The 13206-nt window shown below is 27.8% G+C and overlaps 1 protein-coding gene across 1 annotated transcript; it reads left to right on the forward strand.

Moving 5' to 3' along the window:
• The first annotated feature begins 11458 nt into the window (after positions 1 to 11458).
• Positions 11459 to 12959, forward strand: LOC111029481 (39S ribosomal protein L37, mitochondrial). Its single transcript, XM_022308491.1, has one exon. It carries the CDS (start codon positions 11639 to 11641, stop codon positions 12896 to 12898), a length of 1260 nt encoding a protein of 419 aa, XP_022164183.1. The 5' UTR covers positions 11459 to 11638; the 3' UTR covers positions 12899 to 12959.
• The last annotated feature ends 247 nt before the right edge of the window (positions 12960 to 13206 follow it).

A 13206-nucleotide genomic window follows, 5' to 3' on the forward strand; every position in this document is an offset into this window, starting at 1 on the left:
TGGTTGCTCAGTTTTGACTACAGCTTGAGTGGTTTTATTTCACGCAAAACAGTTTTTGCTATGTTGTACGTTTGTAAGACGGAGAAAATACATGCAGGTGTAGCGTCCTCTTAACAATGAAGGTTTAAAAGTGAAAACTCAACAGGCACTTAGACAACAAGATGCAGTGAAAGACTAATTGACACGAAATCGTACAATATTATTGTTAGAAACAATAAATTATGTAAATCACATTTTTCGACCTAGTTAGGTTTTTACCGGGTTTCTATACCGATTACTATACTGGTATAGCGAAAGAAAGTATATATTTTTAATCCTATCACAATATACAGGTATAATATTATTGAGTATATTAAAGTGTAAACAATTTATCAATATTGACATTGCAGCTGGTAACAATCACACGTTCACGCCAATGAATTATGCAACGAACGGGTCTATCGACGCTTTAAAATTGTATCTGAGTAATTCAAATCCAATCACCAGGACTTAAGATATCAATATCAATAATTATTAATTTAAATATATATGATGACATCCTAAGGTTAAACACTTTTATCATAATAATAAATTATTATTATATTTTTTAGTCGTTATCACGACTGTAAATTACATCCAGTTTTCTTGCATACGTCATACTACAGCTCGACAAGCCCATTGCCAGTTATTGGCATCCAACAAGAACCAATACGTAATTGTATTTCTAATGTCTTTTTAGGTATGATGCTTTGAAGTATTTCATTTTATTTTTGAATTGTTTGAATAAGATTTGTTAAAAAAAAATTTCATTTTATAAAATCAGTTGCTTACAAAACCCAATAACTATCAAATGACGTGTGATAATATTATTATGAACGTCAATTTCACGTTCTAGACGAACGTTCGCAGCGATCGGTAACCATAGGCTATTATTTATTTATTGCACATTCAATGCATTATCATCAAGTTTAATTATAACTTTATTGTTTACTTGAATTTACATGCCATAGGTTATTAATTATCTATCTTAATTCTATTTTAATTTAAAGTCTCACGGGAAACTTTGAAATACCAAGCTATTAAATTTAGATCATGTAATTAATATTTTTTCCTGATATTTGGTGGAGAGGTTTGAACCATCAACCCCCCTCCCCTACGTTTGCCCCGTGAAGTGGTAGAATGAAATAAAACATACTTGTATGTGTAATGTGTCACTTGCAATTAATATAAGACGTAGAGCACTCAGTAACTTGTAAGATCGTTATAGGTACCTACTACCTGCTGGCTGCTGTTAGTTAACATTGTTATGCACCTATATTGCCTATACGATAAGCCGTGTTAAACCATCTTTAGGGAACTAGTCTCAATGTTTTTTTTTATCTTGACTATGGCTAGAATAATGATGATTATTATTATTAATTAGAAAACAATGACAAAATATTGGATTGGTAAATGATTATGAAATATACCTACCAAAGTCCAAAAATGATAATTTTTTGATTGAATATTATTATTATAATAATATAGGTTCTATATTATTATACTGTATTTTATGTATGGTTTGTAAAATATAAAATAGTTCAAAATAGTTTGATAAATAATTATTAACAATTAAAATGTTGTAAAAATACAACGTGTATAAATATATTATAAATAGTATGATTGTAAACCCAATACGTTACTTTAAAATAAAATAAATGTAATATTTTATATTTTATTTCTTTATTTTATTAAATATTTATATATTTATGATTATTTACTGTTATTAAAATGTTAGATATGAATATAATATGAATGAAACTATAATCTTTTATAGTTACTATATATTATATAATAAGAAACAACAAAAATAAAATCACATAAAGAGGAAACAGTACAATGTTTAAATCTGGAATTATATTTTATTATATTATATTATATTTGTATATTTTCTAAATATTTATGACGAGTAAATAATTTGTAATTTTGTTGGTGACTTGTTCTCATTGCTAAGATTAAAATGTTAACCTTTGTCGTTTCCCGTATTATAATAGAGCATACTGCATAGTAACATATGTAATATGTATAACGTATTTTAAAATGCCACGACACTATACAATTCTTGACACAGTCTCGTCTTATCGTCAGCATTTTTTATAACATAATAACCACATAAAATATAAAATACAAGCTTTTTTTGATAATGTATTCCTGAAGTATAAAAAATAATTTCTCTTATAAAATGTAAAGATTTGAATTTTAAATCATCTTATTTGAATGGTTTTGTTTTAATTTATGCTTGACAATTAAAAAAAAAAAATGTTAAGCATAAATCTACATTGTTTTTTTATTGTTTTTCTCAAGACAATAGTACAGCATAATAAAATAGATAACAACATCCTTGATACGGTGACTGTAGTACACGTTTTTCCAGTGACCATTTTCAACTCTAGGGACCATACCTTGTCCATTGATATCCAATCCAATAACTTGTGCAACGGTAGCTTCCTTTTTGAAATTACATTACCAGTGTAGGCAGTAATACACTACAGTACCTAACTAGAAATGATTTAGAACAGACTCATTTCTACTTTAAAAAAAGGTTATTAAACCATAATATGGTACTTATACTGCAAACAGTTGATTTAAAAGTAGAAAAGTTACTGAAAACCCAAGATATATGTACACATTGTCGCATTGAAAGTGGTTTTTGTCAAATAACCATCGTAACCAACCTATAAATGTAATACCTACTGTACAAATTGTATAGGAACTAACTCAATAAATATTTCTATATCGATGTACTTTTGTATATTTATATTAAATCTTTGTAGTATATGCAATTATGGCTGCATTAGTAATATTACTGACTGGCTGTCTATTGTAAGTCTCATAAATCAAAATATTAATAGTTGTGGGATAATAATAGTAATAATAAACACGTAATATATTATTATATAATATCTATGTGGCTTTGGCTTAGAACTGTCGGAATTAAGGTAGGTACCTTATATGTCAGGTTAGGTATATGCTAGGTTCGTGCAGGTACTTTGAATTCACTTTTAGCTTTCAACTTTAACCATCGGTTAATCATAGCTTTTTCTGAGAATATAGTATAATATTTCATATTTAAAATTTACTGAAACCAGCACATAGCTGTTCAAATATTTATTTATTTTAGAAAACTAAAATATAAAATTCGACCTTTCATAAAAAAGTATAAATATAAACCAGAAAAAGTTAAAAAAAACATGTATCCAAAGCAGCAGAGAATTGATCTTACAAGTCGCATCATATAATGGTTAAGATTTTGTGGGATTTAAGCCTTCTTGTACCTTTTCCACGTCCAATACCTACAATGATTATAGCAATACAATTTGTCAGTTTCGATTTATTATATTATATTTATGCCCATTTAGTCATTATTTGTGAATTGTTTACGTTGTGCTTAATATATAATACTTGCAGCCAGAAGTTATAATAACAAGATATAAAATATAATAGGTACAGGATATTATATAGGATATATATATATATATGTGTATGGATGGGAATATAATAATGGTAATATACCAAATGCATTTTTCTTTTTCAAATATAAATAATAATTTAATTTGCAATACATATAATAACAGAATTATCAATTATGTCCACATATAATATACATATATGTCGATTGTTGGTACACATATTATAATAATATTATAAACGAAACAGAGATTTCCTATAGACATTAAAAATAGAACATGAAAAACTGTAATAACATTATGGTTATAGTTATACTATATGTATTTAAAGAGTAGGTGTCGGAAATGTGTGAAGGGTTATTCACAATGTTTGTAGTTCATATCGACCAGGATAGACTTAACGGCGGAGAAGGGTATACGCTGATGGGTAGGCTGACGAGTAAGCCAACGGGTAGTGGTACGTCGGGTAAGTGTAGACGGACGGGTAAGTAGCGATCTGATGTGGGTACGTGTAGATGAATTGAGCGGTGGCGGTAGCGATCAGAGCCATAGCAGCGACAATCAACAACTATATAACACATAATAAACGAAAATAATTAACAACACAGTTATAATATTATATAGTATTGTAAAATATATTGGCACACTCCACAATAACCCCGAGGTCTGTGACGTTTCCCATCACATCTTTAGAAGTTAGGTTAAGCCCCAAATTATCACCGCAACGAGCCCACCCACAATTCATTCGTTTTTAAATTCCACAACATTCCCTTCAATATTCAAAATTTGTTTTTCACCAAACAAAAAAATATTATATTCCTTATCTTATTGTTATTTAAAAATTTAACCCTACGGCCTATAGGCTACATAATTTAATTAGTATAGTCTTTGTCTACTATATTTATATTTTCCAAATTATTAATCTCATAACTTTGTAAATTTAAATTCATATTTCAGTTTTCTAGACCAATTAATTCAACATAATATAATCTAATAGTAAAATATATAATAAAAAGTACATAGTTTAAATTCAAAAAAAAAAAAATAATTTTTAGACACGTTAATCAAAATCGCACATTTCTCCAAACTCATATTTAATAGCTTTGATATTATTGTCGTAGTTCGTATGAAACTTCGCAATCAAAATTTTCGGAGAACTCCTTCTAACCAGAAAAAATAATCACAAAACATGGATACCTAACATAATGAACACAATATTATAATATTTGAACATTTTATCTCGATCCATAAAGTCAAATAACTTTTAGGTATAATACACAATATTACCACCTCCACGATCACTTGTATAATATTATAAATTATAATAAATATAAGCCACAAATTACAATATAATAGCAACAAGGTGGAAAAATATTCAAACTACCACGGCCTACTGCAGCTTCGATATTAAACTTTAATGGTATATTTATACTTATAATATGCCTACACGTCGCACACGGACGAACTGCGGTGTAATATTGCTATAATTGTTGACATATTATAATAAAGCAAAACTTACCATTAATTTGTACATGATGACGAATGTGTTTTCACGAATAGTTAAAATGTAGTAAAAATAATTTGTGTATCGATGGAGAACTCGTGGATCACTGGTATCGTGGTCGAAGTCCCGGCGATATTTATACACAGGCGTTTCAATGGTCTGTATGGACATACGATAATTGTGTGAGACATACCACCCCTTCCACCCAAGCATAGGTATATTTGTTGGATTTTTTCTATCAAAAAAATTTATTTTGAAATAAAGGACAACCACAAAAAACGACTATAAAAATATAGGCGCAATAAACTAAAAATATAATTTTGCAAATAACAATATTATTATAATGTCATCGTAACCGGTTTGTGCGTCGATACCAGTCCGTCTGACTTCGCGGACCTAATATAATATAATAAATTATTTTATGATACAGCCGCAAAGAAATCACTGTAGCCTACTCCATTTACTTATTCGAGAGACCAGAAAAAGTTTAAATAATCAATGACTATTGATTAGAATAAAGGACATTTTAATAGGCAATACTTGAGAAAACGATTGCTCAAATCTCGTTTTATATGAAACTTTGTTAATGTTTTCATATTCGACATGATACAGAAAGAACAAAAGTTTGAATTTTTTTTCAAATTACTATTGTTTGGATTTCCGTCAATACAAATTATCATTTTCCTGAAATTTGTATTATTTCAGCTCGGTATAATATGTTACCCAAATTATGCAAAATTATTATGCATTCAATTTAATAATAGACCGTATGTGTGTATTAACAATTAACGGGTGCCGGCCGTGCTCTTTGAGTATAAAATAGATATTATAGATACTTTTTTGATATAAATAACAATAGATAGTAGCAAGAAGACATAATTATAAAAATATTAATAAAAATAAATAAGAGAGATAGTCTTTATAATAGGCAATATACATTAAGCGTCGCATCGGCTAGTTTTTTTTGTATAGAATTGCTTATACACATTTGCTTACTTAGTACATACAATAATGTGTGCTGTCACCGCGCAGCGTCATCGTCGCGACCTTGGGGTCGGAATATTAATCTCAGTGGGTCAGACGGTCGGTCGTCCAGGGGTCAGGTGGTAAAACGTATAACACTTACCAGGTGCGTCATAAAGTCACAACAATAATACCTAATATTAATAATATATTGCACTATATATGTACCGTTAAGACTTAAGACATTTTATTTATACTTAAGCTTGGACACTGTTTTATAGTTATATATATCTAGTTGTATGTTTAGTAATTGTATACAGCGAAACTAGGAACGTCGAAAACAGGCCCTTAACATTTGCTTTTATTTTCTGTTCGCCGATTTATATACCCTGATTACACGCAAACTTGCACATCAAAATACTTAAGTGGACACCTATATTATAATATTATATATCATCGTTACATCGAGCAGAGCAGTGTTTGATGAATACGCAAGAGTAGTATTATTTTCAAATGCGGGATGTAATAATATTATTATTCCTTCACCGTGAAGGCTACAACTATTTGGGGGTCGGCGGGTGGCATGTATAATATTTATTAGACATTAGACATTAGTTACCATTAAGATGAATATATTTTATATAAATGAGGTAAATTAGCATTATTTGTATTATCGTTAAGTATGTAGGACATTGGGAGATATAAAATAATAATGATATATATATTATAATATATAGGTGTAGGAAAGATACGCCATATTAGTAAAACGTAATGCGTAATAATGGCCCAATATCACGAACTAGAGATGAATATTGTCTATACATTTAGCATCACTATAATAGAATGTCACTAGTTATCATTGACTTTATAGTTTATATTATCTGTGGGTAATAGGCAATCAAGGTAAATTTTTTCTACAGGAATAATTGTTGTACTAACTTTTTTTGTTAAAAAAAGTTACACATTTTCGATTTTTGAAGTCATTGGGAAATATTTAAGACGTGATAACTAATAATATATTTTTTTTTTTACATAAAAGTATTTATTTAAGAGTTCAACGATTTTGTGACATTACACTTATTATTATTACAGTATACCTAGTAACAACTAACAATAATGACAAAAATAATATTGAAATGAAATATTGATTATTATCTAAGCTTCATCAGAGTAATATGTCATAATAATTAAATAAGTGATTGCTGTAGACTTATAATATAGCGATATTAATGGATACGATACGATACCGCGGTTTATGGAACCGATATCCTGAAGTACCTAAATAATTATTTGTATTGTCTGTAGTCTTAATTTTTTTCATAAGCAGTCTTCAATTTCTGTTGTCTTCTGGACAGTGCACTTGGTGTACCATGGTAACAGCGCAATAGTGTTTAGTGTTATAATGTTTAAAATGGAAAACTGTAAACTTAGGACTTCTGAAGGCGAAATAGAACTAATATTATTAAATAATTTAAAATATTAATTTTTAAGATAACGCATACATGGATTAATTAAATGGAAATATTCAAATAAAAAATGGAATGCTAATAAAATTAATTGGCAATAGGTACGAAAAATAATTTAAATGCATCTTATATTGACAAATAAATATATTTTATTAAATAATTAAACTCTTCCTACAATTGACAAAAAAACTTATTTTTTATTTAAAGTATATTTAATAGTGTTTGTAAAATTATGTAATTTTCTTAAATAATTAATTGTTATTAATAAATGTAATATTATACTACATGTTTTGTCTTTTGTATAATCAGTAACAAATCGATAAGACCGCGTTGCACGGGAGTTATCAGGTAAAAATGTTATCAATCGTGTTCATCAAAAAGGGGAGACCAGAAAACCGTTCGCAATCGTGATCTACCCGGTACATAAAACAAAAATGAATTTCCAATGGAATAATCGATCTGTGACTACCACAAATCTGATCATTTAAAAGTTTATAACTATTAATATGTATTTAACACAATTAAAAATATACTGTGTATTTATAATATTAATCATATTAAAAAAAAACAATATTCTAATACATTTGTGACAAAATAATATACCATAATAACAAATAATCTAATATAAAAAATAGTTTGGGTAGGGATGCTTCGTAGCTCCCGAAATTCAGCCCCAAGGCTCCTCGCGGGTACGTAACTGTGTAGTAGTAACTTCTATGTGTGAGTGTGATTAGGAAAACAAATTATTCATAATTGATGAGCCTAATTCTGTTAAGTTTCTTATAAGCTATAGGTAGCTAAATAATATTTATGTGAAGACAATAATTGTCTATTTTAAATTTCACATGAAGTGCTTTTAAGTGTTTTTAACTCTAATGACAACAATTGATTATTGGTTAATTGACCATTTTAATTCAAATTGGCGATTGATAAATAAAATAGTCGATGACATTATTTTATTATTATCATTGATATTAATATGATGCATTGTGATTTTTTTTTGTTTATGCGAATAGGCAACTGAAATAACATTTGCATAGAATACATTGTATATGGCTACAAAACACGGAGCAAACCATAAAAATGTGAAATCCGTATTTTTGATAATAAATAATTGTTGAACCGTCGAACTACTGGTTAAAAAATCTTGGTATCTTGTACATTGAAAATATTTTTTATATATAAAATAATAAATCACTTAGGAAGTAACGTGCAATAACATAATATACGTTATTTAAACTTAAAAATTAATGTAATCCTAAACACACAATGCGTATAATATTTTACATTTTATCAGTCAATTTATCAATATGTTTTACAAGTATGGCGGGAGGAGGATATAGATAGCAATATTATAAATACCATTAAAATAAATTAAAATAATATTATTAAAGTCAGGTCTAATAAATGTACTTCAGAAGGATCAAAAGGCAAACCACACGGTTTGGGTGTACTGCCGGTGAAATACATATACTACAAAAATGGCTCTTATGTTTTTTTCTAACCATTTCATCGAAGATAATAGTGAGACTTTTTTTGAAAATAAAAGAGCTAATAGAATTTATAATATTCCTGTGAAGTATGATTTTAAATCATTCGATTATCTTTTGTTGAACATACATTTAGGACCTACGTATTTTAGATCTTATTCATATCTAACAAAAAAAAAAGAAAAAAATACACTACACTTAAAATAATGTTGAATTTATTACTAATTATTCTTAGTTTGGAATAATTCTCTTTGTTTTTTTTTTTTTTATAAAAAATGTATTATTTACAAACATAATTTAAATAATAAATCGTTTCTTTTTCTTCTTACTTTATTTGTAAATACCTATGAATTGTATTATTATGATTTAATTTGTCTATTTCTAACACAAGCTTTGGCTAATAAAAGATAGATAATAATCATCTAATTGTACTTTAAAAAAAATGTATAAAATACTTGTATTATGATTAATAATATAAATTATATATTACCGCAAGACGGTCTTCAACGACCTTGGCCTTTTAGCCTTAGGCCTTGGGGTTTAATTTAAATGATAAAATATTCGATACTTTAAAATTTACATTTGGGTAGGTATATATTGAAGTAATTTTGACAGTTGTATTTTGTTTTGAAAATAATAAGGTACAGATAAGAATTATTAAGTACACAAGTTTCATTCAAATTACGCTTAAATCGCTGTTTAAACAATTTTCAGAATAGTCGTCGATTTACTATGAAAACACGTTAAAAAGTATTCGTGATTTCTTACAAATTCTTGAAATTATGCAATTTGATTGACGTCATATATATTTTGTATCATACATAAAAGCATGTAAGTAATAAGTCATAAGTGTACACTGTATACGTCTGTACATGTATAGAAATATCAAATATAATTATCAATGTAACATTTAAATATTTAATGCATTGAAATAATATGCAATGACTTGTAGGTACACATCACGTACTTGTTTATAGACTACAATATAAAAAAAGTTGTTAGTATACTATAGTACCTATCACCTATATGTACTTGCCGCTACTACTGTTGATTTTAATTGTTAATTAATTAATAATCACATGTGTTAATAATCTCATTATATCATAAAAAAAATAAAGATATCGTAAATAGTCAATAACATTATAAGTGTCTTAATAAAATGTACCTATGTTTAATTTATTATAATATTATATAGAACATTGCAAGGTAAAATATAGAATATCTTTGAAACTATATATATATTAAATTATGCAATTTCATTAATCGCCTGCACACAAAAAAAATATATTATCATGTATCATTGTGTTTAAATTAGGCCACAAGGCCGTGGCTAGATGAGTTTTGAAAAAATGTCGGGAGTGGTTTAAAACCAAATCATGTATTTTCATAATATAAAAAAATGTATGTATTATTATAATAATACTACATCTTAATAAGGGTTTTTATGCATTACATGTATAATAAATGTATACAATTAAAGAAAGTAAATAGTTTATAGTTTGGAGTTAAATACTTAGGTAGAAGTTTTTTCCACGTATTTTTATAAGTATGAAACATTTTCAAAGATTTTCATTGAAATTGGGACATATTTTAAAAAACCGGTCAATTAATTGTCCTGAAAGTATTTTTCGGTACTGACTTTTTAATTACACAACTTTTTCATATAAAACGGGATGTCTGGACCACCTTAGCTATATATCGTATGAACTATATACACGATACACCTATGTATTATTGTAGACTACTTAAATCAGTTTGAGAAAATAGTGAAAAAACACTCTGAGGATTAGTGGTTTTATATAATATTATTTGATAGTTAATAAAATCAAATATAAAATATTTAGTTTTACAAAAAAATATATATCCTAAAACAAAACAAATTAAAATGATAATAGGTTATAGTAGGTATTCATGTATTATAGATAAATATAGTATTATAAAATATTTGACATTTCACTAAGTTGAATGTACCTATCACCTAAAATTTTCTTGATGGGAATTCTGATGTATTATAATTTATAGTAGTGTATACTTAACTACTAACCTACCTTTACTAGCTACCTACTCGTATTTTTCTTCGGTTAATGACTATACGTGCACAAATAGGTACCATTCTAAATCCTTCATAATATACGATTAATAATAATTCAATTATTATACATCTTTTCGTGATCATGATTAAATCATATCAACTCACACGGAAGATGGATTTATTGAGCATTTTACGTGTAACATAACACATTATAGATAGATATACCTAGAGGGCCTTATTATTAAGGCTCTCTAGTTATACCTAATTATAAATAATTGGTATAGGAATTGTCATATTATTATTATGGCCCAGTTTTTCAATCTATTTTATCCACCAGATAACCTGATAACATGAGTTATTCGGTGGATAAGGAAAAATTAATGTTATTCAATGTCTGGATAGTGTTTATTCGACGGATAAATCAACGAAACCTATATAGTTATCTAACGAATAAATGGATGATTGAAAAATCGGGCCTATGTTGTTTATATTTTAACTTATACTTTTTATTCCATGATTATCAGTGTTATCGTCGCCAATGATAATATGAAAGATTATCGTGGTAAATTAATGATAACTGATAAGGTTAGGTTTATAATTTACTTAATTCCGCACCGATTTAGTTATATTAAATATTAATCTTTTTTTTATTCGATTTAAGTGTAATAAATGTCAGTTATAACTAAGTTTCTTACATATTACTTATGAGTATTAACTAAAATAATATTAAGTATTAACAGTTTTGTGTCGCTTTCGTGATGAAAATCACTCAGGTGCTGTACAAACAAAACATCGGTCGTCTTATAAAGTGGCAATGGCGTGTCCAGCGCAAGAAGACATTAATTGAAACAAATGCTGAAAAAGTTCTTGCATCTCGTAATATACCTATTATAGATGCTAAACAGTTTTTACACGAACCTCTATTTGAAGCACAAAAACAAGATGTCCAAGAGTTGTTTAATAATATTATCGGACCCATAAAATTGGAACCCAAACTGAACAACACACATCCGCAATGGAATGATGACCCATGTCTTGTGTATGGCGACCACAACGTTTTGGTTCATGGTCTGGAACAAGCTAAAGTTTTTACCAATGCGATAGAACCAGAACCTGGTTTACCGAAGTATTTTAAAGAACTTTACGAAGCGTATAGATTACCCAATCAAGATGAACATATCCAACGAATCATCATAGCTTCTATTTTATATGATGCAGTACAAGAGAAATTACCCATTAAAAAAGATCCAAAAAGGCCAGCTTGGAAATTTCCTAGGGATTATGGTATCCCAGACAAAAGACGTAATAATCTAATCGTAAGTAGAATGTTGCAATTATGTGAGTCAAGTGTTGGAAATATGAGTTCCAATAAAGTAATTGCTAAAAATGCTTTTTTTAAAGTGCCTTTGCAAAGAAATGCAAATATAAGCCTTAATTTAAGGGCTGATTTGTTGCTATTATCCGACACTTCTTTAGCTCCTATCATGGATGACATTCAAGGAGACCTGCCAGATTTATCTCCACTGGATTACAAGATATCATTAGAAGAAATTAATATTTATCATAAAGATGAGTTTGTTTCACCTATTTCAGGTAAATTTAATAATGTTCATACAGCATTTATACATTATAATGAAACAGAAGTTAAGAATTTATACGAAACACCTGTGTTACAAACACAAATAATGGGAAGATCATTGATGAAATGTTATGCTTTTGCTGTTGCCAATGCCAAAGCTAAATATGGTGGAAATGTTAAAGAGTTACCAGAGCCTATTACATTGCAATGTGTACATACAAATTCACAATGGTTCCATTTTTCTGTTTTTCAATTGAATAGTTTGGCTGGTCCTGAAGAAGATGGGATGAAAAACATTTATTGGCAAACACCATTGTTAAATTTGTATAAAAATTGCGATTTTGATGAAGGTGTACCAGTTCTAGAAGATTACAATCCAGAAGTATTCAAACATTTTTTGTCATTTTATATGAATGGTACTGAATATGAGATCAAGTAGTTTGTATTAGTTTTATAAATAATTTTCTTACAATAAATTTGTTAGTTTGTTTGAAAGTTAATTTTTTTTATGTATTTAGTTCTGGTTTATAAATTATTTATCCAGTACAGCTATTCTGCTAACAATATATATGAGTAATACCTATACCAAAAAAAAAGCAAAAACAACAATATTTATTTTGCGATTTATGAAAATGTCATATATAATGAGTATGTTATAATATGAGCAAATCTGAAATGTTAATATTAATATTAAATTGTTGATACTGCAATACAATTTATTAGTGTTAGGTCCCATATGCATACAAT

This window comes from Myzus persicae, unplaced genomic scaffold (assembly GCF_001856785.1).
Source record: "Myzus persicae strain clone G006 unplaced genomic scaffold, MPER_G0061.0, whole genome shotgun sequence".
Classification (NCBI taxonomy): domain Eukaryota; kingdom Metazoa; phylum Arthropoda; class Insecta; order Hemiptera; family Aphididae; genus Myzus; species Myzus persicae.

Excerpts from the sequence above, each read along its gene's own strand:
- LOC111029481 (XM_022308491.1), top strand. The coding sequence starts at position 11,639 with ATGAAAATCACTCAGGTGCTGTACAAACAAAACATCGGTCGTCTTATA.